The following is a 27,066-nucleotide window of genomic DNA, read 5'->3' as shown; positions in this document are numbered from 1 at the left end:
TATGTGTGTGTTTCTGTGTATGTGTATATGTGTGTGCGTGTATGTGTGCGTATGTGTGCGTGCATGTGTATATATGTTTATGTGTGTGTGTATGTGTGTATCTGTGTGATGTGTGTATGTATATGTGAGGTCATCACAGTCTAGCACTGACCGGCCTCACCACTGCACTCCACAGCCTCAGTCCCCTCATCAAATAGCTTGGATGCTGCTGCTGCAGAGAGGCATCAGGATACAGGGTTTCAGAAGCATTGCTCTGTCCATTCCCTGACACTCAAGAGAGCTCGAAATATGTGTCTATTGTATATGCGTTAACCTTCAACACACACCGGCTGAGGGCTTTTAAACCAAGAATCACACCATGGTATCCTCAGAACCGAGCCCAAGAAGTTGATAAAAATGCATGCTTCCATTTAGTGACCATGTATTGACCTAGTGTTAGATGCCAGGGTAAGGCATATTTGGCAGGTCTCACTGGGATCATCCTCCTACAACTTGATCCTATGTTGGGAAATCTCTACTTTTAGAGGGGAGAGGAAGCAAGCTTATGATGTGGCCTCGAGGAACCACAGGCAAAGAAATAGGCACAGAGGTGAGAGGAGGAAGTGGTGGGAGTAGGGGGATCAGTAGACTGTGAGGAGACCTGGATGTGTTGTAATAATTTTACCAAGCCCAGTCTCAGGCTCTAGCCTTTTATTACCCAACCAGAGACTATTGGGGAACATTCTTTACAGCACGTTGGTCAGTACAATGTCTGTGTCCAGGCTGCAACCTGATCTTGGGGTATAGAACTCAGCATCTGAATATGCAACACACAAGAGCAACCCCATTAGGGCTGCATTGAGGAGAATGAGGGGAAGGTGTAGAGGCCTTGGTGTGAGAGTGTCAGGAGGAGCAATGAAGCTGGGCCTGAAGAGATGGCCAGCAGTCACTGGAAGACAGAGGGTTAGATGGAAAGGGGAAAGAGTGGAGCAAGGTGGTGGAGGAAGAGTGGGAGACCCTGTCAAAGGTGTGAAGAAGCGTGCAGAAGACTTGGACATATGCTTAGAGTCTTAGTCAGGGTTTCTATTCCTGCACAAACATCATGACCAAGAAGCAAGTTGGGGAGGAAAGGGTTCATTCAGCTTATACTTTCCACATTGCTGTTGATCACCAAAGGAAGTCAGGACTGGAACTCAAGCAGGTCAGGAAGCAGGAGCTGATGCTGAGGCCATGGAGGGATGTTACTTACTGGCTTGCTTCTCCTGGCTTGCTCAGCTTGCTTCCTTATAGAACCCAAGATGACCATCCCAGAGATAGTACCACCCACAATGGGCTGGGCCCTCTCCCCTTGATCACTAATTGAGAAAATGCCTCACAGCTGGATCTCATGGAGGCATTTTCTCAACGGAAGCTCCTTTCTCTGTGATATCTCCAGCGTGTGTCAAGTTGACACAAAATCAGCCTGTACACTTAGTTAGTTCATAAATTCAAAAACTTCAGAGGGGAAGAGGGAAATACAACACTTAGGACACCCCAGAGCTGACAGGTAGCCAGACATAGCTGGAAATATCCCGTACAATTTTATATGTGCACATCTCCTTTCCCCAATCAAAGAGAAGAAGATGCTATCCATATTACTCTGTCTTGCACAGTTTTGCTATTTTTATGCTGTAAACTTTATTTTTTGGTGGGGTGGGCAGTGCGTTTTATAGTCTTCATATCATTGCTCCCATGTAGAGGGAGGAGGACAACTTCCGGGAGTCCGTTCTCTCTCGCCATCGGGTGGGTTCCAGAGATTTAACTCAGGGTTATGAGGATTGGCAGCAAGTGCCTTTACCCACTGAGCCATCTCACCAGCTCTACGTGTAGTTTGTTAAATTAACAAAAGGTAATGGGGGGGAGGTATGGGCTCACGGTAGAACTTGTGTTTGACATTTCTAAAGCTCTGGATTCAATCTCCAGCATTGAATTATTTTTAAGGAATTTTTTTAAAGGATGCAAAATGGGGGTGGGGTGGGGGCTGGGGACTTAGCTCAGTGGTAGAGTGCTTACTTAAAAAGGGCAAGACCCTGGGGTCCATCCTCAGCTCCTAGGGTGTGATGTGGGGGTCAGGGTGGGGATGGATAGAGGATGCATACATTTCCCCCCAGGTAGTAATCATAAATCTACATTTTTCATTATCTGTAATGTTCTATAGTATAACTTTACAATAGTTTAATTAAACTCTTATCAAGGGTATTTGAGGCCATCCACATTTCTCCTCAGGTTTATTACAGTATGCTGCAGTCAACTCTATGGTCTCTTTTGCTGGCTACATTGTAGTTATCCTCTTAGGAAAGTTCCTAGAAGGGACACATGGTCAAAGGGGATGCTCATTTGCATATGGCTAACTGAGCACTGTCTGCTCTAAATACACGCCCCCCCCCATCCTGTTCATACGTGCTTGCTTGAGTGAGGTGCAGGTGTTTTAAGGGAGACAGTGAAAGATAAAGGGTTGGAATTCAAGTGTGGTTGGTCTTTTCAGAACTGCTGCCCAGGGTGGGGAAGTCTTCCACAGCACAGAGAAAACAGGCTGAACACCGACAGCCTGCCCAGGAGAGCGCTATGATCTCTCTGACCCTGTGCTAAGCAGATGGATGGGTTGTGGGTGGGTAGAGAGCAGGAGTATAGGATTGGTGTGGTGGAAGTGAGGTGCAGCATGGAGACAGGGTGCAAAGAGAGAAGCTGAAGGCTGTTCGTGCAGGAGGAATGGCAGTCATGCCCCGGAGATCGGGCAGCCTGAGCTGTAGCCAGCCTGCAGCTTGAGACCTGCAGGTTTCAACTAAGAAGCTTCAACCTCCATTCACAGGCATGGCAGAGTGTGAAGGAGTAACCCAGCCCAGGGCTGGTATTATTCAGAACACCATTCTCCAAAATGGGGCACCTCTGAGCCCCCACTCCATAGGAATAATCAATGCATGTTTTTCCAGATTGACCGGAAGTTCTGAGGTCAAGTCAGTCTGAGAAACACAAAATTAAACATTCATTTAAATGCCGGTCTTTTTCCCCTCAAGACTTTTTGAAATATTTGCTAAGAGCTTTTTTTTTTTTTTTCTCCCACAAGGATGTTTTGGAACCATGTTCTGTGGACACACTGTAAAAAAGGATTTCTTGGAAGTTGGAAATTAGGCCTGAGGGTGGTGGGGGTTGGGATGTGGTAATAGACGACAGCTGCGATTGAGTTTGGGAAAATAACACTACTCAGAGTGGCTGCTACCCTTAGTCTACGTCACAGTGTGCCTCATGGTGGTCACCTTCTCCTTGGCACATGCACAGCAGCCCTGGTACACGGAGGGCACCACCACTGTGTTACACACAAATCAAGGGGGCTCTGAGAAGGACAGTGTCACAAGAAAGGCAGCAGGGACCTTGAGAAGTGAGAAATGGTAGCATTAAATGGTAGCATTTCTCAGACCAGAGAGGCAACGAGAAAAGCGCAGTCTGCTGGCTCCCATTTCTCCAATCCCACTAAATTCATGGGGCTTCAGAGAGTGGAGGAGGGGCTGTTTGTGCTTATGAGACAAGAGCTGCGGGGGCAATAGGAACGGCTGCAGTGTGTTCTTTAAATAGAACTGACGGAACCCATTGAGGGGCTGCTTAGAAATGGGGTAGGCATTTGGTGTTCACAGAGGTTTGGAGTTAGGATAGGCTAGGTTAGGGTTAGGATCGATGAAAATCATTGTCAACCAAAATGCCCGTAGTGGGTTAACAAGAGAGGGGGAGTATATTGTTGAGAGAAAGGAAGACCTAAGATAAAGCAAGATGGAACTCACAACTTCTACAGTCACCAAGAGAACAACGAGTGCTCACAGAGGGAGGAGGCAGGGACAGCCAGGGCACACATACTAGCGACGGATAACTGATGGTGATGGTCCAGAGGCAGCCGCAGGATTGGAAAGGCTGTCAGCGCTAACATGCTGCGCTGAATACGAGGATCTGAACAAGAGGCCTGGCTTCCTCGGAGCAGAGAGGGACAGAAGATTCCCACCAGGCTTCAGAGGAACCCACAAAGCCACGGAGAGGGGCAGTAGCAGGAAGCTTTTGAAGAAAAAAACCCTGAGACCTTAATTATAGCATTCCCCAACCTTAAACTATAGCCGTCCTGAAACTTTAAATATAGCATTGGCTCCTGAGAAGGCTCTCCAGATCTTTTTTTTTTTTTCCTGTCCCAATTGGCTGTTTGGAAAACCCACTATGAACTCGGCTGAAGATAATTATCACAATATGTCCCTTGGAATGCTCAAAGAAAGACCTTTTATTCAGTTCCTCGAATCTCCCCCCACCCCCACCCAACTTCTGACTCCTGTCGAAGAATGCAGTCTCAAGAAGAAGAGGAGGAGGAGGAGGAGAAAGAAGAGGGAAAGAAGGAAGATGACTCAGTCCCACAATTTCCTGGTCAGTGAAGGTGGCTGAGTTAGAAGATGGTTAGCGAAGTTGTTTTCTACCCACAGAAGGAAAGGCTGAACCAGGCTCAACTCCAAGAAAGTCAGCAGCTACGGCAACCAGGTGCCAAGACATGCACGGAGCAACCCAATGTTCTACCTGGCTCTTGCAATCAAAAGCTTAAGAACGAGGAATCCCCTCCTCTCTGGCTTTCCTTCTGACACTTGGGTTGGACATTACGCCCTCAGGTACCAGCCGAACAGAGGCTCTTTCAACCTGCAGTGTTGGCTGTTACGTTTTCAAGCTGGCTTGCAACGCTGGCCTTTGAAGGCTGTTTGACAGTTTTTCCCTTTTTTTCCAAGCATGTGGCCTGCAATGCGGGCCACATGAGGAGAAGCACCCCACTAGTCTTCTCTAGCTAAAAGCACTCCCTGGTCACAGCTCAGATCCTGCGGCCCCCAGACAAGGGAGACAGTGCCTGGTCCCTCGAGCCTTGGATGCTTGCCCTTTCATGATTCCAGGGTCACCTTGCTCTCCTAGGTGTCCCTCAGAGAGGCTTCATGAAAACTTTAGGTCCAGACATGTCTGATCCAGTGGCCTCTTCCAAGCCCAGGCCCACCAACTCCAGATGCTGAAAGCGGCAAGAGGGGAAAGAGAAAGCACAGACAGACAGACCTACAATGGAAGCTACTCCCTCCTAGAAGCTTAGCCTGCTCCAGACACCTCCGTCCAATCAGAACAAGGCTCTCCTTGCTCTTCCAGATGCCCAACAACTTTTACATTTTACAGCAAGGTCACCCCAACTTTGGGCAAATCAAAAGTTCTAAATGTCACATATATTCATGTTCCCACCCCTACCACTGCCCAAGCAGGAATCCTTCCCGTTTAAAGAAAAGAACGTCTTATGCCATGTCTGGCTAGCTCTGAGGAAGGGAAGGAAGCCTCACCTGAACTCTGCTGCCTCCCTGGACCCTCCTCCCCACCTTCCATTTCCTGGTAGTTCAAGCCTCAAACCCCCACTCCCACCCCCAATGTGTCTCTGCTGCCTTAAGCTCTTGCAAACCCCGGGTGTCAACACTCCCTTGGCCATAGACAATACCAAGAATAAAACAGATTGAAACCGTATTTTAAAAGATTGCTCTTCATTTGTTTTTCAATGAAAACGCGCTCGTGACTCAAACCGCAGAAAACATTCAGGCCTTTGCCAAAAGTCCACAAGCTACCTTTACTGGCACCCACTGCAGCATCAGCCCTGGATTGACAGGAGCCCAGGGGAAGGAGGTGACACCTTGCTGGGAGTTCTGATGGGTAAACAGGTGGCAGGCCTGGGTGGAAGGGTCCTATCCCGGCTCTCCTGGCAACTCTGTAGATGGTGCATGTGTGCTGGGGTCTGACTCCAGACTCCTGGACACTAAGAAGCCATTACTACCACCCTTGGGTCTTTGTAATGGGATAGTAGTGACTCTGACTTGTAAGCCCCATTCTGAGAGCTATATCCCTAACACTGAGTCACCGTGCCCCCATAAGGCTGGGACAGTGGGGAAATGAAGGAGAACTCTTCCCCTGCCCCAAGGGAACCTGTCTGCCTCAGCACCAGGACTGTGTCCTGGTCCCCATCTAATTCCCATCCATCTTTTCACAGGGCTTAACTCTCCCTCCCAGCTTTGCTCACTCTCTGTCCGTATGTTCATCTGGTCTCCAACCAGAACCAAGCTCAAAGAGACATAAACACATCGACTTTGTACTTAACAAAAGGCTTGGCTTGAGGGAGCCCCACAAATGCTTTGGATTATGTTCTCATTAAAGTAAGAGAGGCTAATGTGGCAAGCTGCCGAGGCGTTCCAGATACAGGTCAATCAGAGTCCCCCAGGGCAGGACTCTCCACTGGACAGCAGGAAGTCAGGGGATTAGGAAAAAGAGAAACCCTCTTTGGGGACTGGAGAGGACTATGAGGTACAGAACTGAGATGTCATCATGGGGAAGAGAGCCAACACTCAGGAACCACTGTTCTAAAGAGGACTGGGCTCTGGGCAGGCAGCTGTCCTTCCTCTCCGTGGGCCAGGTCTTACAGTTCTGGAAAGTGCTGGTCCTTATTGACTCCCTTTGTTAGTGACAAGCAATTTAAGGGGCTCTCCCCAGGGGAGCAAGGGTGTGGCAAAGCAGCTACAGGAGGGGTGTTTGCTGAAGGCTGGTGTCAGCCAGGCTTCATTTAAATCATCCCAGATTCCTTGCAAAGGCTATAAACAGTGGAGTGATGAAATTGCCTTTGGAGCCAAAATAGGGAGGAGGCCCTGTCCCTAGGGAGGGCCGAGAAGCGCCACTAAAGTGTGGGGAGAAATGAGGAGCATGGACAGGAAGGGAGGGGTATCTCTCTGAGGGACTCAACTGAAGCCCGAGGGTCTGAGCAGCCCCATCATGCAGTGTTCTGCAGAGCTCCTGGGGATGGCCGTTCCTAGCTAGCTGCCGAGGTTTCTGTTTAGACAAGCACACAATGGTCCAAAGAATCCTACTCCACCTAGCCTGAAGCTTTTGGGAAAGACATGATCACTCTGTAAAGTGCCCGGGCAAAGCGATCCTTGTAAACAGCTGGCAGATTGATGGAGGGGTTGCAGACTGCATGGCAAAGCAGGACTGGAAAGGTTGATAGGCACGTAAAAAGATGTGCTGCACCTCACACACCACGCAGCTAGTCCCTGTTTCCCTTTCCCACAGACAGACAGACAGACAGACAGACAGACAGACAGACAGAGATACACACACACACACACACACACACACACACCTACACACCATTTCCCCCATCCATCTGTCAAATCCCGAGACCAATTTCTCTAATTTGTTACACCATATCCTTCTCAGGCTACTTTTAAGGATCCATCAGGACAACGGAGGTAGGAGTGATTTTAAGCCCCGATATTTTCTCATCTTCAGCCTCTCTCCACTCAGACTTCCCCTGGAGGTGGGACTCTGAGTCCTGGGATCCTAAAATCCTCAGACGTGTTCAGGTATAGCTGGAGAACCACTTACCAGGAAGCATAATGAAAACTCATGGAAAGGTTTCAAAGCATTCTTCCCTGAGCCAGCCACTGTGCCAGACATGGCATCTGCCCCTAGAACTTAAGCTCTGGGCATGAGAGCTGGCTGCTGAGTTCCACAGAGATGAATCCATGACCCTGGAGCACACACACTAAGGACCTTGCTCCAGTGTCACTGGACCCGTGGCAGACCTGGGAGCTAAGCAGAGGAGCTTTATGGAAGCCATGAGGGCCTTCCTCAGCTCCTTCCCTGATGAGCCCACTCAAGGTTGCCACTGCTTCTCAAGTGTTCTTGCCCATTGTCTTTGGATTTTTGGGTTTGTTTTGTTTTGTTTTGTTTTTCCTGTTGATGTGACAAATACTGACAGAAGCAACATCAGAGAGAAAGTCTTTCTTTTGGCTCATCGTTAGTTAGAGGTGCAGCCCTTTGTGGTGAGGAAGTCCAGCCAGTGTGAGCTCAGCTGGCCACACCCATCAGCAGTCAGGAAGCAGACAATCATGAATGCTTGCTGCTGCTCAGCTCCCTTTCTCCACATATACATTTCAGAATCCCAGCCTAGGGAATGATGCCACCCACCAGACAGTCATGAATGCTTGCTGCTACTCAGCTCCCTTTCTCCACATATANATTNCAGAATCTCAGCCTAGGGAATGATGCCACCCACCACAGATGGGTCTTCCCACCTCAGCTAATTTTAATCAAGAGACTGCTCCCTAGACATGCCCAGAGGTCCATGCTCCAGAGATTATAGATTCTGCTAAGTTGACATTGAACATTCACCATCACATCTACACTGCATCTCATTTTCCCAGTTGATCACAGAGGATACAAGGCAATATTTGGGACATGAGGTCAAAGGGGCCAATGGTGTACACAACCCAAGAGGGCTGTTAGTCATTGTCACAGCCCTGATGGTTCTGCCTGCTCAGTAAAGTGCCTGTCCCTTCTCCCTCTCCCTTCTCCCCCTGATCTGTAGTTGCAGAAGAAATACATCTTAGAACTGTGGAGGGCTTTTTCCCTCCCTCCCAGTAGTAGTACATGGGCCAGGGAAGGAAGATTTTTGAATCCAAATCTTGGCTTCTCCACTTGTATCGTGTGTGCCGTTAGTACATTCTTAAATATCTTTGGTCCTCAGTTGGTTTGACCATAAAAGTGATACTTGAGGTTGTAAAATTTATACGATTGTCAAGATGATTGCCTTGAGGCCAGACCCAACACTTTGGCCACATTTCAAAAATGAAACAACGGAAGAAAACAAAGAGGAGTGGCTGCTTCCAGCGCGTTTTGGGGCTTTAAACTTTAGGTAAAAGATAAATGGCAAACATTCTACCAAATGCATAGGTAGAGTTGAAAGAAAACAGAAATTTCTGGGGACCAAGCAAAACAAGCCTCAAAGAAGAAGGGTTCTTAAAGGAGGAACGAGAGGAGGAGGACAGGGAGAGGGAAATGGGGTGGCATTTAAACTGGGAGCTCAAGCTAAGGGGGACACAAATACAGAACCGAGTGACCATATCCTGGGCATGGAGTCTTCAGTGTGTCCAATGATGGGTACATGTGACCGTGAGTCCTACAAGGGACAGCCAGGTCACCGCTTCCACAACAAAGCCTGGACCACAGAAGCTGTCCTTCCTCAGCACTGCTGTCACTGTGTCTCCCCTTGGGACAGTCCAAGACCTTTCTGATTGGTTATGGCACTCACTCTGGTTGATTGGTGCCCGGCCATACCTGTCAGGAAAGATTCTAACTTGTATCCTAGCTGGTTCCTCTAAAAATAGGGAAGGAGACGGACAAGAGGCTAAGGAAAAAGGGCCATTGGGATGACAAATGACCAGAGAACGCAGCATCTCCAGACTCCAGGGTCTCCAGGTGTGTGTGTGTGTGTGTGTGTGTGTGTGTGTGTGTGTGTGTGTGTATGTGTGTGTGTGTGTTAATGATAGAACCAGGGCTTCATACATGGTAAGCACTTTCTTTCTTTCTTTCTCTTTCTTTCTTTCTTTCTTTCTTTCTTTCTTTCTTTCTTTCTTTCTTTCTTTCTTTCTTTCTTGTTTAAAAAGATATATTTATTATATGTGAGTATATTGTAGCTGTCTTCAGACACACCAGAAGAGGGCGCCAGATCTCATTACAGATGGTTGTGAGCCACCATGTGGTTGCTGGGATTTGAACTCAGGACCTTTGGAAGAGCAATCAGTGCTCTTTACTGCTGAGCCATCTCTCCAGCCCGGTAAGCACTTTCTTTAGCCCTTAGGTCCAATGTCCCTCTCCACAACAAGCCTTTCACCAACAATTTTTCAGCATACAAGATAAAATATAGAGATAATTTGAGTTAAACTCATAAATACATTTGTCTTTATAATGAGCCTCATTAGGGTGTGGCAGTACCTCAGTATATGCTATGAAGTTAAAAGTATGATTTTAATGTCCTTCTTTGATAATTTGTTAATTATCTTATCATTAAAATATCCTGGGCTGGAGAGATGGCTCAGTGGTTAAGAGCACTGACTGCTCTTCCGAAGGTCATGAGTTCAAATCCCAGCAACCACATGGTGGCTCACAACCATCCATAACAAGATCTGGCGCCTTCTTCTGGAGTGTCTAAAGACAGCTACAGTGTACTTACATATAATAAATAAATAAATCTTTAAAAAGAAAAATAAAATAAAATATCCTTATGGCCCAAATCAAGTAAGTTAATTTGTAGGGATATATAAAGAAAGTTATTTTATGTTGGGGGGGGGCTAAGTTTCTTTTCAACCATTTGAGCTGTAGCTTCAGATGCCATCAAAATGATATCTATGGCTTGGGGCTGGAGAAATGGCTTAGCAGTTAAGAGAACTTGTTCCTCCTCCACAGGATCAGAGTTAAATTCCCAACCCTCTTTTCAGACTTCTCACAACTGGCTCCAGCTCCAGGGGAATCCACCACCCTCCTCTGACCTCTGTGGGCATTGCACTCACATACATATACCCCATACAGGCACACACACGTACATAATTAAAAATAAAATATTTCAATGGCATATATGGCTGTGGTTAAGACACATAAGCAGCTCCTATTGAGAAGCCCAGTCACACTTGGATATACTCTGCTCTTCCTGAAGGTCTCTCTATTGATGTCCAGACCTAAACCTAGGGTAAAATCTCATCTTGGCAAACTCTTAATTCCTCATTAAAAAATAATAATAATAAAAGAAAGCCTATTCTAGTTATGACATGCATGTACATGCACACACACACACCTGCATACTAAAGAATAAAATCATTTAAATTTAAATATGTCCATAAAGCTTTTTAAAAAGAGTCAAAGATGCTTCCCCTAAAGAGTTTAGGTTCAGCCGGGCGTGGTGGCACACACCTTTGATACCAGCACTCCGGAGGCAGAGGCAGGCAGATTTCTAAGTTCGAGGCCAGCCTGGTCTACAAAATGAGTTTCAGGACAGACAGGGCTACACAGAGAAACCCTGTCTCGAAAAACCAAAAAAAAAAGAGTTTAGGTTCCATCCTTGGCTTTATTCCCATTTCTCAGAGCAAAGTATGTCCTCGTTGGCTCAATGGCTTGCTCTGCCTCTTTAGTTTTTTTTTTTTTTTTTTTTTTNNANNTTTTTTTTTTTTTTTTTTTTAAAGATTTATTTATTTATTATATGTAAGTACACTGTAGCTGTCTTCAGACACTCCAGAAGAGGGCGTCAGATCTTGTTACAGATGGTTGTGAGCCACCATGTGGTTGCTGGGATTTGAACTCCGGACCTTCGGAAGAGCAGTCGGGTGCTCTTACCCACTGAGCCATCTCACCAGCCCGCCTCTAGGTTTTTTTTTTTTTTTTTTTTTGGTTTTTCGAGACAGGGTTTCTCTGTGTAGCCCTAGCTGTCCTGGAACTCACTCTGTAGACCAGGCTGGCCTCGAACTCAGAAATCCGCCTGCCTCTGCCTCCCGAGTGCTAGGATTAAAGGCGTGCACCACCACGCCCGGCTTTAGTTTTTTATTAATTAATTAATTAGTTTGCATCTCAACTGCTGATTTCCCTTCCTCCTCTTCTCCCTGTCCTTCCTCCTACCTCCCCTTCCCCATTCATTCCTCCTCATTTTCTCTTCAGCAAAGGGCAGACCCACTTTCCCCATGGATATCAAGCAGCCATGGCCTATCAATAAATCTAGGTGCATTGTCTTCTATTAAGATTAAACAAGGCAACCCAGAAAGAGGAAAGGTCCCGAGGGCAGGTTAGCAAAGTCAGAGACAGCCCCTGCTCCTGGAATTAGGAGTCCCACAAGAAGACCAAGCTACACACTTGCAGACTAACAGTGTAGTCCCATGCAGGCTCCCTGGTTGGTGGTTCAGTCTCTGTGAACCCCAATGGACTCAGGTTAGTTGGTTCTCCATCTAATGTTTGGCTGTGGGTCTCTTCATCTGTTTCCATCAGGTGCTGGAGTCTTCCTGATGACAACTGGGCTCTGCCTTTTTATTAAAGCACCTTCCTCATCATTACCCCAGGAAGAAGAGACGGAAGGAGTAGGGAGGGAAAACAGTTTTCTCAATAACAAAACACATCATTTTAGGTCTTTTTTTGTTTTGTTTTGTTTTCGAGACAGGGTTTCTCTGTGTAGCCCTGGCTGTCCTGGAACTCACTCTGTTGACCAGGCTGGCCTCGAACTCAGAAATCCGCCTGTCTCTGCCTCCCAAGTGCTGGGATTAAAGGCGTGCGCCACCACGCCTGGCTATCATTTTAGGTCTTATCTAGAAATCACCTGGCCCTCTCCTCCATGCGTCCGTCCTTTGACACCTTGGTGGGACTCCAGTGACACGGAGGAGGCAGAATGTGTCCATCCTCTGTCTGCCCACCTCTGGATTCCCGCTTCCTTCTTCCCAGCTGGGTTGGATACAGCTCTGGAGCCCATGCAGTACCAGTTTCGAAGTTGTAGCTGAAGCAGGGCAGTTCTGCTTCTGTTCCATGTGCTGGATCAATCAGCACATCCTTATGTCTCTTTGTCCAACCCCCACCCCCCCAGGGGTCTGAGCAAAGTGCTGACTAGCCTGTGTGTCTTTCTAGCTTGTGAGAGATGAGCACATCTCTTTACTAGATGGGTGGGGTATCTCAATAACTTGACCTTCTAAATTTTACCTCTATCCCCCACACACCCTGTCTTTCAGCTTATATCAGGTCACCTGGGGTTCAGGTAGAGTGAATTGGACCTAGGAACTATATGGGCATGGGGTATGAATCTTGATATCAGATGGAAAGCTGGAAAGGGAAGGGTGTGGCTTCAGGATAAAGTGGGGTCTGACCCGACTGGTTCCATTGCAGTGAGATCAGCTGGCAGTGACAGGGATGTACTGTGTGTCACTGAAGAGGACCTGGCTGGTGAAGACGAGGACATGCCATCCTTCCCATGCACCCAAGAGGGTAAGTGTTAGGGACCCCCTATCTCCTGTGTGAGCCAAGAGTTCCTGCTGTCATCTCTAGACGGATGAGCAGTGTGTCCAAATACATGGCCTTCAGAATTCCTCCTCTCATTTTTCTACTGCCCCTTGGAGAGTGAATGGCAAAGCTGTGTAGCCTGGGCTGTACAGTATGGATGAAACCAGCATGTGTCGAAAGTGTCATGTGTCCCCTGGGCTCCACCTGAGCCCTAGCAGGAACCCATGCTATCTCTCCTAGCCACACACTGTGCCCAAGGTCTGTCCTCTGTTTTGTTGATCATGCTGTTTGAGTCTCTGGTTGGACCAGGGTGCTCTGTGGCATTTGGTATAGATTACAGCTTGTGTTCTTTACCTTGACTGGATGCTGTACTCGCCCAGGGGATGCCCCCAAGTAAGCCCTCAAAATTGTGGATTTAGTCTAGTGTGCCATGTGGACCAGACACTAGGTTTTTAATTGCTGCTGGTATTCACCATTTGCAGCTATGCTGAGCTTATCTTGAGGGGCATCCTACATTCTCGGTGGGCTCTAATCACCTCCTAGAGTTCCAGAAACACCTTTTCCCTCTTCCCTCCATGCAGCAACCTGACTGGTGAACTTTAACTCCTTGTTTGGTTTCCAGGAGAACTATAGCTTCTTTGCCCATTTTGAAAACTCCTTACCACCCTGATATAGCTGTCTCTTGTGAGGCTATGCCAGTGCCTGGCAAATACAGAAGTGGATACTCACAGTCATCTATTGGATGGAACACAGGGCCCCCAGTGGAGAAGCTAGAGAAATTACCCAAGGAGCTGAAGGGGTCTGCAAATCTATAGAAGGAATAACAATATGAACTAAGTAGTACCTCCAGAGCTCATGTCTCTAGCTGCATATGTAGCAGAGTGTCTCTAGCTGCATATGTAGCAGAAGATGACCTAGTCGGCCATCATTGGGAGGAGAAGCCCTTGGTCTTGCAAAGATTATATGCCCCAGTACAGGGCAATGCCAGGGCCAAGAAGCAGGAGTGGGTAGGTTGGGGAGCAGGGTGAGGGGAGGGTATAGGGGACTTTCGGGATAGCTTTTAAAATGTTAATGAAGAAAATATGTAATTAAAAAAGAAAAGAAAAGAAAAGAAAACTCCTTACCAACTCCTGGCATGTCTGGGGCTGAGCAGGTCCCCAGGAGTGAGACTTTAAAATCTTTTTTTTTTTTTAAGATTTATGTATTTATTACATGTAAGTACACTGTAGCTGTCTTCAGACACTCCAGAAGAGGAAGTCAGATCTCATTATGGATGGTTGTGAGCCACCATGTGGTTGCTGGGATTTGAACTCAGGACCTTCGGAAGAGCAGTCAGGTGCTCTTACCCGCTGAGCCATCTCACCAGCCCCGAGACTTTAAAATCTTAAAACTGAATTGCTATGTAAAGCATGAATTGTCCCTACTGAGAAACTCTCATGGCAGGAGAGTTTCAGTGCTATAACCGAGAAGGTCATGGGCAAACTGGGTCGTGTTGAGCACACACTACAGCATTGCATTGGGCAGGGGGTAAGCAGGCTGCTGGACTTGTGGGTCATTGGTAGGGCCACTGTAGAGAGGGAAGCTATTCTTCCTACTCTGTGGGCTGAATAAAGATATTGCCAAGAAAGAATGACTGGTAAGGAGGAGTGGGGTGGTTTCTGCCTCCTCTATTCCAGAAGGTTCTAGAAACTCAGCCTAGGTGGCAGAACAAGGACTGCAAGAGGAAAAGTCCCCTGTGAGCATGGCTTGAGACATGACGAGGCAGGACAGAACAGGGACATAGGACTGAGCATTGCACTCCAGCTTCTTCACTGACCCAAGCCACTGCCATCTTCTTGTCCTCCACAGGCCGGGCAGGACCCCGCTGCAACCGCTGCCAAAAGAACCTATCTTTGCACACGTCAGTGCGGATTTTGTACCTCTTTCTCGCTCTGCTCCTGGTGGCCGTGGCTGTGCTGGCCTCGCTGGGTGAGTTTACAGTTTTCTGGTCCTGGCTGCAGGGGATAGCCGATTAGGTTTGTATACCAGAAACACCCTCATGGAGAAAAGCACTCTGCCTTTGTCACCTGTCACACAGACTAGCATCTTCCTGGCTCAGACACCATTATGGCTAATCCACTAAAAGATTAGGCCTGCTTCTAACATGCGGTTAAGATTTAGCTCAAAAGCCGGGCGTGGTGGCATACGCCTTTAATCCCAGCACTTGGGAGGCAGAGGCAGGCAGATTTCTGAGTTCGAGACCAGCCTGGTCTACAGAGTGAGTTCCAGGACAGCCAGGGCTATACAGAGAAACCCTATCTCGAAAAAAAAAAAAAAAAGATTTAGCTCGAAGAGCCAGGTGGTGGTGGTACACGTCTTTAATCCCAGTACTCGGGGGTTTGGCGGGTACAGAAGTTGGTGGACCTCTCTGAGTTCAAGACCAGCCTGGTCTACAGTGCAAGCTCTAGGATAGCCAAGATTACACCAAGAAACCCTGTCTCAAACAAACAAACAAAGTTAGCTGTGTGGCTTTGAGTAGAAGAAAATAACCGGCTGAGTTTGGCAGGTCTGTGATGGAATCATGTGGAAGTTTTCAGAACTACTGGTGCCCATCCCTATTCCCAGCATAAGAGAGTGAACCCTGTAACTTGCAGCTTTCCAGGCTAATCTATTGTATAGCCCAGGGTCGTGACTACAGGATCAGGTAACTTCTAAGACCTTCCATGGTCTCTGTGTATCATTCAAGCTGAGGCTGAATACCACCTGCATCAAGATTACTTCAGAATTCATTAAAATGTAAATCTCCAGGTTTACTAAGACCTGTAAAATCAGAGTCCTGTAGGTGAGGCCAGGCGACCCAAGTTTCGGTGCTTCTCATGCGCAGTGTGGTCGGTATGACCACGGTGCTGGTGTTTGCCTAGGTTCAGGTCACATTCATGCTGAAATCTGTCTGTTCCAACCTGCTTGGTACCAAAAATACAAGGCTTGGAGTAGGGAGAAACAATGGAGGCCTAAGCAATGTTCACCAGGGTACAGACTCTGAGAGTGAACGCCCTCCTGGAGAGGCAGTTGGTTCTGCTCCTGGTTGAGGATATTCGGGAACCACACCCCTGGCTGTATTAGTCATGTTTCTTTTTGCTATGGCAAGAAGAAACTTAAGGAACGGAGGACTCGTTGTGGCTTCTTGTTTGAGAACAGTTCATTGTGGTGGGTTGGGCAGAGTGAGTAGCAGGAGGAGATAGAAAGATACATAGCCTCTTCAGTCAGGGCTCAGCTAGGAAATCTCAAGTCCTACTCCAGTGACCCACTATGGCCAGGGAGGTGGCGCCTCTGAAAGGCATGCCTTCCATAACAGCATCACGGCTACCGACCAAATGCTGGAAACCGTGAGCCAATAGGGGACAATTCACACTGAAGCCATAGCAAGACGAGAAGACAAGATAAATTAGAACAATGCCTAAACAAACAAATTAATGTATAATTACAAGACGTGAAATGGCGTTGAATAGGGAGAATTGGATGGCATGAGCCCTTGGCCAAGTAGACATAACGAGACATTAGAGTCAAAATAGCAACAATCAAGTCTCTCTATTTCTTTTCCTTTATGTATGGCCTCTCAAATGAGAGACGGCTCAAACAAAATAACTACTGCCAACTGTAAAGTGTTCTCCAACCCAACAGTATGTGAGATTGTCTTTGGGCTCTCTCAAACATGTTACCGTTACCAATTAATTTGATCTCTTGACAGATCTGAGATACAAAATGTTCAGTAGAATCCTGGGGATTCTAAATCACTTGAAGGCATAGTGGTTTGGAGGGGCTAAGAATGCTACCTCTGTGTTTTCCTTTGGTAGATGGCTATTCTTTCTGGAAAGGTTCACTGACCTGCCAAAGTCACCCAACAGACCTTATATCAATCAGTCACTTTGGGTGATTATAATTCCATTCTGATGTGATCTTCAAAGGATCTGTGTTAGTTATCAATCCAACCTGAAGCCTCTCACTATCACCAGGGCCAGCCACGCCTCTGCTGGACAAACCCAGATGTGTGTGTTTACACAATGGAATGCTTCTGCTGCAGCATGCTCTAAACCCCGCTGACACAACAACTTTTTCAGGGCCCCCAGCTGAAGTGAACTGTGAGGTAGCATGAGCTTCTCTAGAGGAAACTTGGTACCAAAGATTTGTACAAATCAAAGGGTTGTGATTCAAGTGTTTACCCCAAGGAAAAACTCATGTCCTCAAACCATCACAGATAGGGTTATTTCTAAGTTGGAGTACCAGTCATATCTACATGTCAGACTTTGTTTATAAGCTTAGGAGAGGAGGCACCTTGTGTGACCTCAGTGAGAGAGTATATCCCTGATGTACTCCCATATAGACCATGGTGCAGACACAAAAGCTTATGATTTTAAAGAGATATTTAAGCCTCAGTAAAAAAATGTTCTGAAACCCAACCTAGATGCCCAACCACAGAAGAATGGGTAAAGAAAATGTGCTGTATGTGTTTACACAATGGAATTTCTTTAACCATGAAGAAGAGGATAGGATATTTGCTGGAAAATGAATAAACACAAATATTATATTTTTCTCTAATTTATGTTTTCTAGATTGTATAGAGAGGTATAAAATCTCACATGTATATGTGACATGAAAGGAGAAATAAAACCGCGTGGGGAACCAAGTGCAGAGGGAGGAAGCGGGGCTTGGGATGGGAGGCCAATGATGGATATACACTGTATTCTTGTATGGAAATGTCTGTGTACAACACAGTGCCATGCATAGTGAATACACACACTGGAATATTTCTAAATATTTTTTAAAGTTAAAAAATATCTCCTTCCAAAGAAAGAATAAGAAGATGGTAGGGAGAAGAAAATGCCCATAATGCCATGCCTATAAGAGGAAATAGCTGGATGGTCAGGGTAACACAGTTTTGCATTTTATTTTCTAAAGTATGTGTCTATGTGACTGTCAAGTGACGATCCATGGACTCATGACTAGAAGAAGCAGCTACTTGAAGGTTTTGACGTCAGTGAGTGCTCTCTGGGTGATGGAATTAAGAATAATTTTATCTGTACATTTGTGAATTTTTACTATCCTAACTTATGAGAAGGTCTTGTTTCTAAAACCTGGGTTCGGAGGTGAATTATGGTTCTTAAGAAGGGACATGCTGAACTCAGGCAGTAAGAATCATCTTGGCTTGGCCATTAGGGAGCCTTTCTCCTAGGAGAGGTATGGACAGTTTCAGTGGTAGACAGATGAAAATGATCTCACCAGTGGCAGCTACTTCTGAACCATGACCCCTAGCCGGTGTCTCTTCTATTTCCTCAGTTTTTAGAAAGGTGGACTCTCTCTCAGAAGATATCTCCTTGGCCCAGTCCATCTATAATAAGAAGCTTGTGACAATGCAAGAAAATCTTCAAGGACTAGGTAAGATTCTAGTGTTCAGAAGTACACAGGATCCTCCATCCCTTATTATCCAGAGATGGAAGGTACTGCCTACTTCCTAAGATCAGGCAATGATCCACACTTCCTTCTCTGGCTGAGCATTGTCCATCAAGGAGGGCTGGGATACTGGGAGGCAACAGTATGGGGCAGAGTTTTCCATATGAGCTGTTGATCTAGTGAGAGACCAGAGTCAGAGAAGGAAAGTAAGCATGATCCATTCTCAAAAATCATCATATGTCTCAAGTGAGTTTTAAGACCATGCAAAGCCTCCTGATGTGAGCCCATTTCAAGAGACTGCCTTAAGCCACAGCACAGTTCACAATGGTCTCTAGCCTCTCCTCCAATGAGGAACATTATAAGAGAGAGTGAGGCCATCAGAAGGGGCCATCACAGAGGTGGGGCTAAAGGTCATTTTCTCTGTTGCAAATAGAGTGTGTTGGCCTGACACCTAATAATAGAGGTCTATTTGACAAGCTCATGCCTTATTCCTCAGGAGTCACAAGGAAAAATAGTCTGCAGGGCCACCTTCCCCACAAGTATATTATGAGATATCAATCAAGACAACAGATATGAAAATGTGTGCAGAATTTCTAAATGAGTGTACAGTGAGATTCTTGACCCCCTCAGAACAGTTAGTTACTAAGATCTGTAATCTTGAGAATGCAGTTGATGCTGAGGGACAAATATCCAAAATCTTGCATTTCTATTACAGAATAAAGATGGAATTCCACAGGGGTGGTGAGGTGTTTCTCAGGGGTGGGAGGGATATTCATAGCAGGAAAGTGGGCACAGTCCAGAAGTCACTTGCTAGTTCCTTGTGCTTACATTTCAAGAACTACCTCTGGGGCAAAGGAGATATAACTCAACCATATAAGCATTGTGACCTGAGTTGAGTCCCCAAGAACACATATGGAAAAGGTGGGTGTGGTAACAGAAGCTTGTGATCCCAGAGCCCCGGGTGGTGGAAACAGGTGGATTCTAGGAGTTCACTTACCAGCCAACCTACCCTGATTGACAAGCTCCAGGCCAGCAAGAGGATGGATCTCAAAACCCGATAAACAACACCAAAGGTTGTCCTCAGATCTCCATGCATGAGAACATATGCATTCACACTTAGAAACATGTAGACACACACACACACACACACACACACACACACACACACACATACATACACCAAACACCTTTGTCCCATTTAACTGAAAATGTTGTCCCCTTTTCTCCTGAAGACCCAAAAGCCCTGATCAATTGTTCCTTTTGTCGTGAGGCTGAGCAGCTGGGGCAAGAGATCAGGAAGCTCCAGGAGGAGCTGGAGGGGCTTCAGAAGACACTGCTAGCCCAGGAGTTCCAGCTGGACCAGACCTCCCAGGCCCATGAGCTGCTCTCCACCACAAGCAGTCAAATCTCCCAGGAGATGGGCAGTTGTTCCTTCTCCATTCACCAGGTCAATCAGTCCCTGGGACTCTTCCTGGCACAGGTGAGGGGTTGGCAGGCCACCACAGCAGGCATGGACATCACCCTGAAGGACCTCACCCAGGAGTGCTATGATGTCAAGGCTGCTGTACACCAGATCAACTTCACAGTGGGCCAGACTGCTGAGTGGATCCATGGGATCCAAAGGAAGACAGATGAGGAGACCCTGACCCTACAGAAGATAGTCACTGACTGGCAGAACTACACCAGACTCTTTGGGGGTCTGCGAAGCACCTCTGCCAAGACTGGAGAAATAGTCAAAACCATTCAGACCACCCTGGGGGCCTCCTCGCAGCGCATTAGCCAGAATTCTGAGAGCATGCATGACTTGGTTCTGCAGGTCATGGGCCTACAGCTACAGCTGGACAACATCTCTTCCTTTTTGGATGACCATGAGGAGAACATGCATGACCTCCAATACCACACCCGATATGCCCAGAATCGCACGGTGGAAAGGTTCGAGTCTCTGGAAGGACGTATGGCTTCTCACGAGATTGAAATCGGCACCATCTTCACCAATATCAATGCCACCGACAACCACGTGCACAGCATGCTCAAGTACCTGGATGACGTGCGGCTGTCTTGCACACTGGGCTTCCACACCCATGCTGAAGAGCTCTACTACCTGAATAAGTCCGTCTCCCTCATGCTAGGCACCACAGATCTGCTCAGGGAACGCTTCAGTCTGCTCAGTGCTCGGTTAGATTTCAATGTCCGAAACCTCTCCATGATCATGGAGGAAATGAAGGCTGTGGACACACACCACGGAGAAATCCTTCGCAATGTCACCGTCATCCGAGGTAAGAGGAGGGCTGGGCAGACCTCTCCAGGGACTCTGGTTATTATTGAACACAGGAGCACATGATGTTAGGGAAATCTCCAAAAGTGTGTCCATAGATAGAGGATGCTAGAAAGAAGATGCTAGATAGGGAAATAGATTGCCAAAATCATCCTTTAACCAACTCCCAGGGCAGTAGGCAACTCTAAGAAATGCCTTTGAGGAACTGGAGCAATGGCTCAGTGTTTAAACCACATGCTGATCTTCCAGAGGCCCTGGTTCGGTTCCCTGCACCCACATAAAGAGGCTGACACTTGTCACGCTAACTTCAGGGAATCCAAAGCCCTCTTCTGGACTCCACAGGTACACGCATACATGTTCTATACACAAATAAAAAGAAATAATTTTAAGCGTTTAAAAAATTCTGCCTTTGAGAGCTAAGCTTAGTGGTGCACACCTGTAATCCCAACACTTAGGAAGCTGCTGAGGCAGGAGAATTATCATGAACTTGAGGCCAGCTTGGGCTACACAGTAAGTCAGAGATATAAGGCAAAAGTTTCATCTCAACAAAATGAACAAATTAAAGAAGGGAGGGAGGGAGGGAGGCAGCAAGGTTCTTGTAAACCTCTTGGTGCAAGTGATCTGGTTTCTAACTTTGACTTTCATGGAAAACTCTATTTTATCCAAGACTTTCTTTTAGTCCTCAAAGGCAAGTTTGCAGAGACTTTGTCCTTTCCTGCCCCTCATTAATGCTTTTGTCTGCCTGTCCAACTATCTGTCACTCATAGACTAATTACCCTAATGAATTCTTCTTCTATATTCTATATCTCCCTAAGTTCTTTTGCTCACCAGAATTCTACAAAACAAACAAACAAGCCAGACCTAGTAGAATGGAGGTATGTAAATGATAGCTGAGAGAGAGAGAGAGAGAAAGAGAGAGAGAGAGAGAGAGAGAGAGAGAGAGAGAGAGNAGCCAGACCTAGTAGAATGGAGGTATGTAAATGATTGGTGAGAGAGAGAGAGAGAGAGAGAGAGAGAGAGAAAGAGAGAGAGAGAGAGAGAGAGAGAGAGGCAGAGATGCAGAGGTAGATACTAGATATCATAAGGAATTGGTTTGTGTGACTATGAAGACTGGCAAGTCCTTAGACTTATCTCTCTGTAGAGATAATTCCCTGATGAGAAGAATATCAGGCAGGAAGGATTCTCTTATTCAGGAGAGCGTGAGTTTTATGTTTTATTCTGGCCTTCAACCTCTTAGATGAGGATAACCCCACATTAGGGAGGATACTCTGCTTTGTTCAATACCAATCCATATGTCGACCTCAACCAAAATAACCTTCACAGAAACACTCAGAGTGAAGCTTGATTCAATTGTCTAGGCGCCTCATGGCCCCTTAAAGCTGATATATAAAATTAAGCATTGTGAATCTACACCTTGACAGCATGTTGCCCATACACACTTCCTCGGCCGCCACTCTTAATCTCCAAATGATGTTGGTAGTAGAAGCCATGTTTCCAGCTACCACTCAACACACTGAATTATCCTGTGTAAAATCAAAGCACACATACTAAAATTTCCCACAGAAAGGGGTTATAGAACAATTTTCACTCCCCTCCTTTCTCAGATACCGTGAGGTCAGGGTAACCCATGTGTCCTATGCCTTAACAGATAGATGACAAAGGATCTGGTCATGGTGGCAGGGAGGACATGCTTGTGATAATGCAGACCTTTGATTTTGGCATCAATTTAGTGGTCATAGCTAGGATTTATAACACTATCTTCTACTTCCTGTTCCAAGTCCCCTTTGCCCTCAGCCAACATTCCTGTGGATCATGGCTACTCCTGGTTGGATGATTGGAAACCTTCATTTTTGAGGCTTCCAGGCCATTTGGATTCATGCTTAGATTGGGTGCACAAGTTTCCTAATGGCCTTGGCCATGTGAGCAAGCTCACCATTTCCCTTCTTTCTCCCCTCCCTCGTGACCCAGAGTCATAGGAACCCTTAAGTGGCCCAGTAATGGTCTTTAACTTCTTGTTCACTGAGTCATCACTGTGTCTTTGCTAAAGGCATTTGTCCTCTTGGACTTTCTAACCTAGCAGAACACAAAGAAGCAGCAATATACAAACATTTTGCTGGTGGGTCACTAGGCAAAATTGTGATCAGTACCTTTCTTTGAATCCCAAATCCTGATGAAAATAATGTCTGTTAGGCCCTATGATGTCACAACATGGGAAGGAGGTCTGAAGTCCACTCTAGCCAGTTTCCTTCAGCCTTTGCATCCTCTGTAGTATCCAAGGCTTGGCCCTCCCCAGCTCACTTCCTTGGGCCACCTTTGGTCTTGGAACCTACCTCACTGATACTCTGCTCCTTTTTGGCCACTAGTCCATGTTGACTTCTCTTGATGTCACAGTGTGTTAGTGTTTCCACCAGAGACCATTTTTCTTCACTCTGGGCTGACCAGGTCGAAAAGGAGGGTCCTATTTTGCAATGAAGCTAGACACCGAGAATGTCTATGGGAGCCAAGCCTTTGCCACTGTAATTCACCAAAACTACATGTCTGTGTGGCTTCTAGGGTTCTGTGCTCCAGAGACGGTTCTTATGGTGCATATTCTGCCAACTGAGTGGTGGTGTTAACTTCACTCTGAGAACAAAGGTGATTCTAAGCTTCTCAGGTGCCAGCCCACTTGCACACACTGATTTGCGGAGCTTCATAACAAGCCTTGGACAGTACCCCACCCCACCCCCTACTTATCGGCAGTTTTGAGTTCTGTGCTTTCCACAACTCACACGCTTAACAGGAGCACATGAGTGTTCAGTCTCTTGTACATAAGAGACTGAAAGTCCTGGGGGCTGGAGAAATGTTTTGCTGGTAAAGTGCTTGCTGCACAGACACAAGTGCCTGAAATCCACTCCTAGTATTCACATAACCGCATTAGTGTACACCTATCATCCCAGCACTGGGGAGGCAGAAACGAGAGGACCCCTGGCTCACTGGGCAGCCAGTCTACCTAAAAGGGTGAGCTTTGGGTCCAGTAAGAGAACCTATTTCCAAAGCATATACTGGAGATCCATTGAGAAAGACATCTGGCATTGACCTCTGGCCAATAACATGTACATACACCCACAAATCATGCATCCACACATTCTCTCTCCCTCCCTCCCCCTGCCCTACTACATTTCTTAAAAATGTGTCCACTGTCCCCTCGTAAAAGGAGGTGCTCAGAGCATGAACTTGCATTCACTGCAGGCATTTCTACATAGAATCTGCTTCACTATTGGGCAAGGGATGGAGATGGAGGAGACAGTACCTGGAGGAATTCTTGGGCATTGACATTTTGCCACTGTCTTGATCATAACAGAGTTCTTACACAGAAACCTTATCTTCAGCACAGTGGGACGTTGGCTTGAGTCTATGGGACCCAACATCTTCATGTTTCTGCTGTCCCGGGCACATTTTCTCTTTGATATAGATTGGTGAGGTGGTGTAGGGGAGAGCATGTTTAATTGCTGTTTGATTTTATGTTTATACAACAAATCCAGGCCATGAGTGTTTCTATGGGAGCTGAAAGTCTCCTGCACCATTTCAGTGAGAAGATGCCATGTGTGTAGCCTCTAAGGTACACTCTTAAGTTATGTCTGTTGGCCAGCATTCCTCCTGATCTTTAAGTCATCTTTAAATGTACAGCTTCTCTTATCTGATAGAATATTTCCAGGTAAATTGAACATCCCACCCAAGAGGGAACTTGTCACCCACCCTCAGATATTTGCTGAGGCTCTGAAATTGGAGTGGGCAGTGAAGGATTGCCCGGCTGGTGTAGAGCTGATGGCAGAGGAACACAGGGAAAGAGATGGTAGGAACACAGGCAGTGGGGAGGCTTGCCCTGTGCCTACCGAAAGGAAGGAGACTGGGTTATAATTTGCTCTGGGACTTCGGGCAGAATTGTTTCATCTCTGCATCTGTGCTCTGTCATCTGTAAATGAAGGGGTAGGACCAGCCCCTTCCAGGTCTAATTCCAAGCCTCCATTTGCAAGACAGAAAGCCTGTGGTGTATCCACACTGGTTATACCTCCCTCAGAATCGTTATCTCTTCCCAGTCTCTGGGATAATTCTTATGTCTGTGCTAGACAGTGTCTGTGCTAGACAGTGTCTCTGCTAGGACTATCCTTTGGGAATTAGAGGCAAAGAAATCACCACTCATTAGCTGAGGGATGGGTGGGGCTCTTCGTCTCTTTTGACTCTGTCGCATCACCCACCATGTTCTACTTTAATTTTTGTTGCTGCGATGAAAAGCAGCTTAAGGAGGAAAAGGCTTATTCAGCTTTCAATTCCAGATTACAGCTCATCACTGAGGGGAAGTCGAGGTAGGAACTCAAGCAGCTCATCACATCCCACCAATAACCAAGAGCAGAGAGAAGTGAATCTATGCAGGCTCGCTTGCTTGATTGCTTGTCCACTCTCGGCTAGGATTCTCCTCTCTAATATTGTTCAGGGACTCCTGCTAGGGAATGGTGCTGCCCACGAGGGATTCTGCCTTCCTACAACAATTAACAATCAAAACAATCCCCTATAGACACGTCCCCAGACCATCCCGATCTAGATAATTCTTGATTAAAACTCTTTAGAGGCAACTCTAGATTGTGTCACATTGACAATTAAAACTGACCAGCATAAACAAGATCATCAATATCTGCCCTGCCTATACCACAAAGGTAGTTGTGAGGATCAGTGCCATCAATAATGTCAACCTAAGAAGGCTATGTTAACCGAAGGCATCCTTACAAAGTGAAGTTATTGATGACATAGGCTTCTTGTCCTATTCACAGATGTCTAACAGTTCACTGCTAGGCACTCTTGAATTGTTTACTCAGTGAATGAGTAAATGAAAGTTTGAACAGAGGGCAGATGCCAAGTGTGCAGAGGAATTAACCATGCAGACTTGTTCCATAAGTACCACCTGCTATATCCTGCTGTGACCTATAAGGATTCAGGAGTTGACATGCTAAGAAGGGAACAGGAAGGTTGGCAAGATGGATCGGCAGGTTAAGGTGCCTGCTGCCAGCTCTGAAAACTGAAGTTCAACTGCTAGGACCTGGAAGAAAGGAAGAGAAACTGACTCCAGCAGTTGTCCTCTGACCTCTGACCACATGCTCACACACATAACGCAAGCACTACACTATACACTAGAATAAATAGATTGATAGATGATAGATGCATAGATAGATACATAGATAAGTATATACATATACAAACATACATGATAGATAAATAGATATGTAGCTAGACACATACATAGGTAGATGCATAGATAGGTAGATGAATACATACATGATAGATAAATGGATACATAGATAGGTGGTTGATAGACAATTTTTTAAAGAAAGGACAGGATGTCCTGCCATGTTTTGTATGCAGTTGGCAGTGAAGAGGCACCAGCAGACATGAGCCCCAGTTTTGTCTTTTGGCCAGCCTTGTAAAGCTGCTGAGAGTTGTCTCCAGTGCCCTGGCTGCAGTCTTCCGTTTGGTTTTCCAGCCTCTCTGTATGGAACAATCACTCCTCATGGTACCTTGAGAGGAGAAGTGGCTGGCATCAGGGACCCACTTCTCCTAGGATCTCAGAACTTGGCGTCACTCCAGAGCTCCTGGGAAGATGCTCTGCCGCATCTCTGACAATTCTCTTACCCTTGGTTGGCAGTGTAGGCTGTTTCACACCAGCCCATCCTCAACAGACACACAAGTCCGTCAGCATTTTCTCAATGTTCTTTGGGTGATCATAGCTACAACTGAGACTCCCTGGCTGAGATCAACGAAGTCACTGAATAGATAAAAAAAGGTGGGGGAGATCAAGTCCAGCTACCTAACACACTAATGCCAGAGTTGGCATTCCAACCTGGGTCTCAGGGTTCAAGACAGGGCATCTTCCACTGGGCTAGACATTCAAGGAACATCTCTTATATTTCTAGTTCCTTCTGTCTTAGTAAGTGGACTATGGGAGGCACCATGGACCCCTCTTACCAATGGCTCACTAGACCGTGGATGGGTAGCAGCATGCCTTAAGATACTAGATTTTTCTGGCCACTCCCATTTGTTTCATCTTCCCTAATCCTGGGTATGGACCACAGAACCACCACCCACTCTACTTACCTCAGACATGCAGTCAGTTGTGGTTGCTTCCTAATGGGCCCAAGAGCCTAATTACAGTCTGTAGCATCCTGAATAATGACCGGCCTCCCTGGAACTCCTTACCTCAACCACCATGCTGGTGTTTGCTTCTTGGCTGCTCAGAGCAGTTTTGAGCCTTCCTCTTCTCTGCCCTGTACTCTGCCCACACCAGTGTCTTATTGACAGGTCATTGAAACCCCATTCTGATGGGAGCCTTGGTGTCAGCCTTGAGTCATCCCACTGTATTAACAGATGGTTGTTGACTTTGTCCCTGGATAGGCTGGCCTCCTCCAGCTCACAATTCTTAGGATCACCTGAGAATCTAAGAAAAGAGCCTTTTATCCCTGTCTTAGTCAGGGTTTCTATTCCTGCAC

At 46.5% G+C, this 27,066-nt stretch overlaps 1 protein-coding gene across 2 annotated transcripts in view; it reads left to right on the top strand.

Moving 5' to 3' along the window:
* The window catches only part of Scara3 (scavenger receptor class A member 3), a 36,592-nt gene that overhangs the window by 4,245 nt on the left and 5,281 nt on the right, over nt 1–27,066 (top strand). For both annotated transcript variants that reach the window (XM_021203352.1, XM_029541965.1), the window contains exons 2-5: nt 12,736–12,834; nt 14,698–14,817; nt 18,163–18,261; nt 19,509–20,552. In XM_021203352.1, the coding sequence (XP_021059011.1) occupies nt 12,736–12,834; nt 14,698–14,817; nt 18,163–18,261; nt 19,509–20,552 (1,362 nt within the window). The remainder of the gene's footprint in view (nt 1–12,735; nt 12,835–14,697; nt 14,818–18,162; nt 18,262–19,508; nt 20,553–27,066) is intronic.

Source organism: Mus pahari, chromosome 8 (assembly GCF_900095145.1).
Source record: "Mus pahari chromosome 8, PAHARI_EIJ_v1.1, whole genome shotgun sequence".
In the NCBI taxonomy this organism is placed as follows: domain Eukaryota; kingdom Metazoa; phylum Chordata; class Mammalia; order Rodentia; family Muridae; genus Mus; species Mus pahari.
Note: the sequence above shows the minus strand (reverse complement) of the source record. Positions and strands in the feature narration are given on the sequence as shown.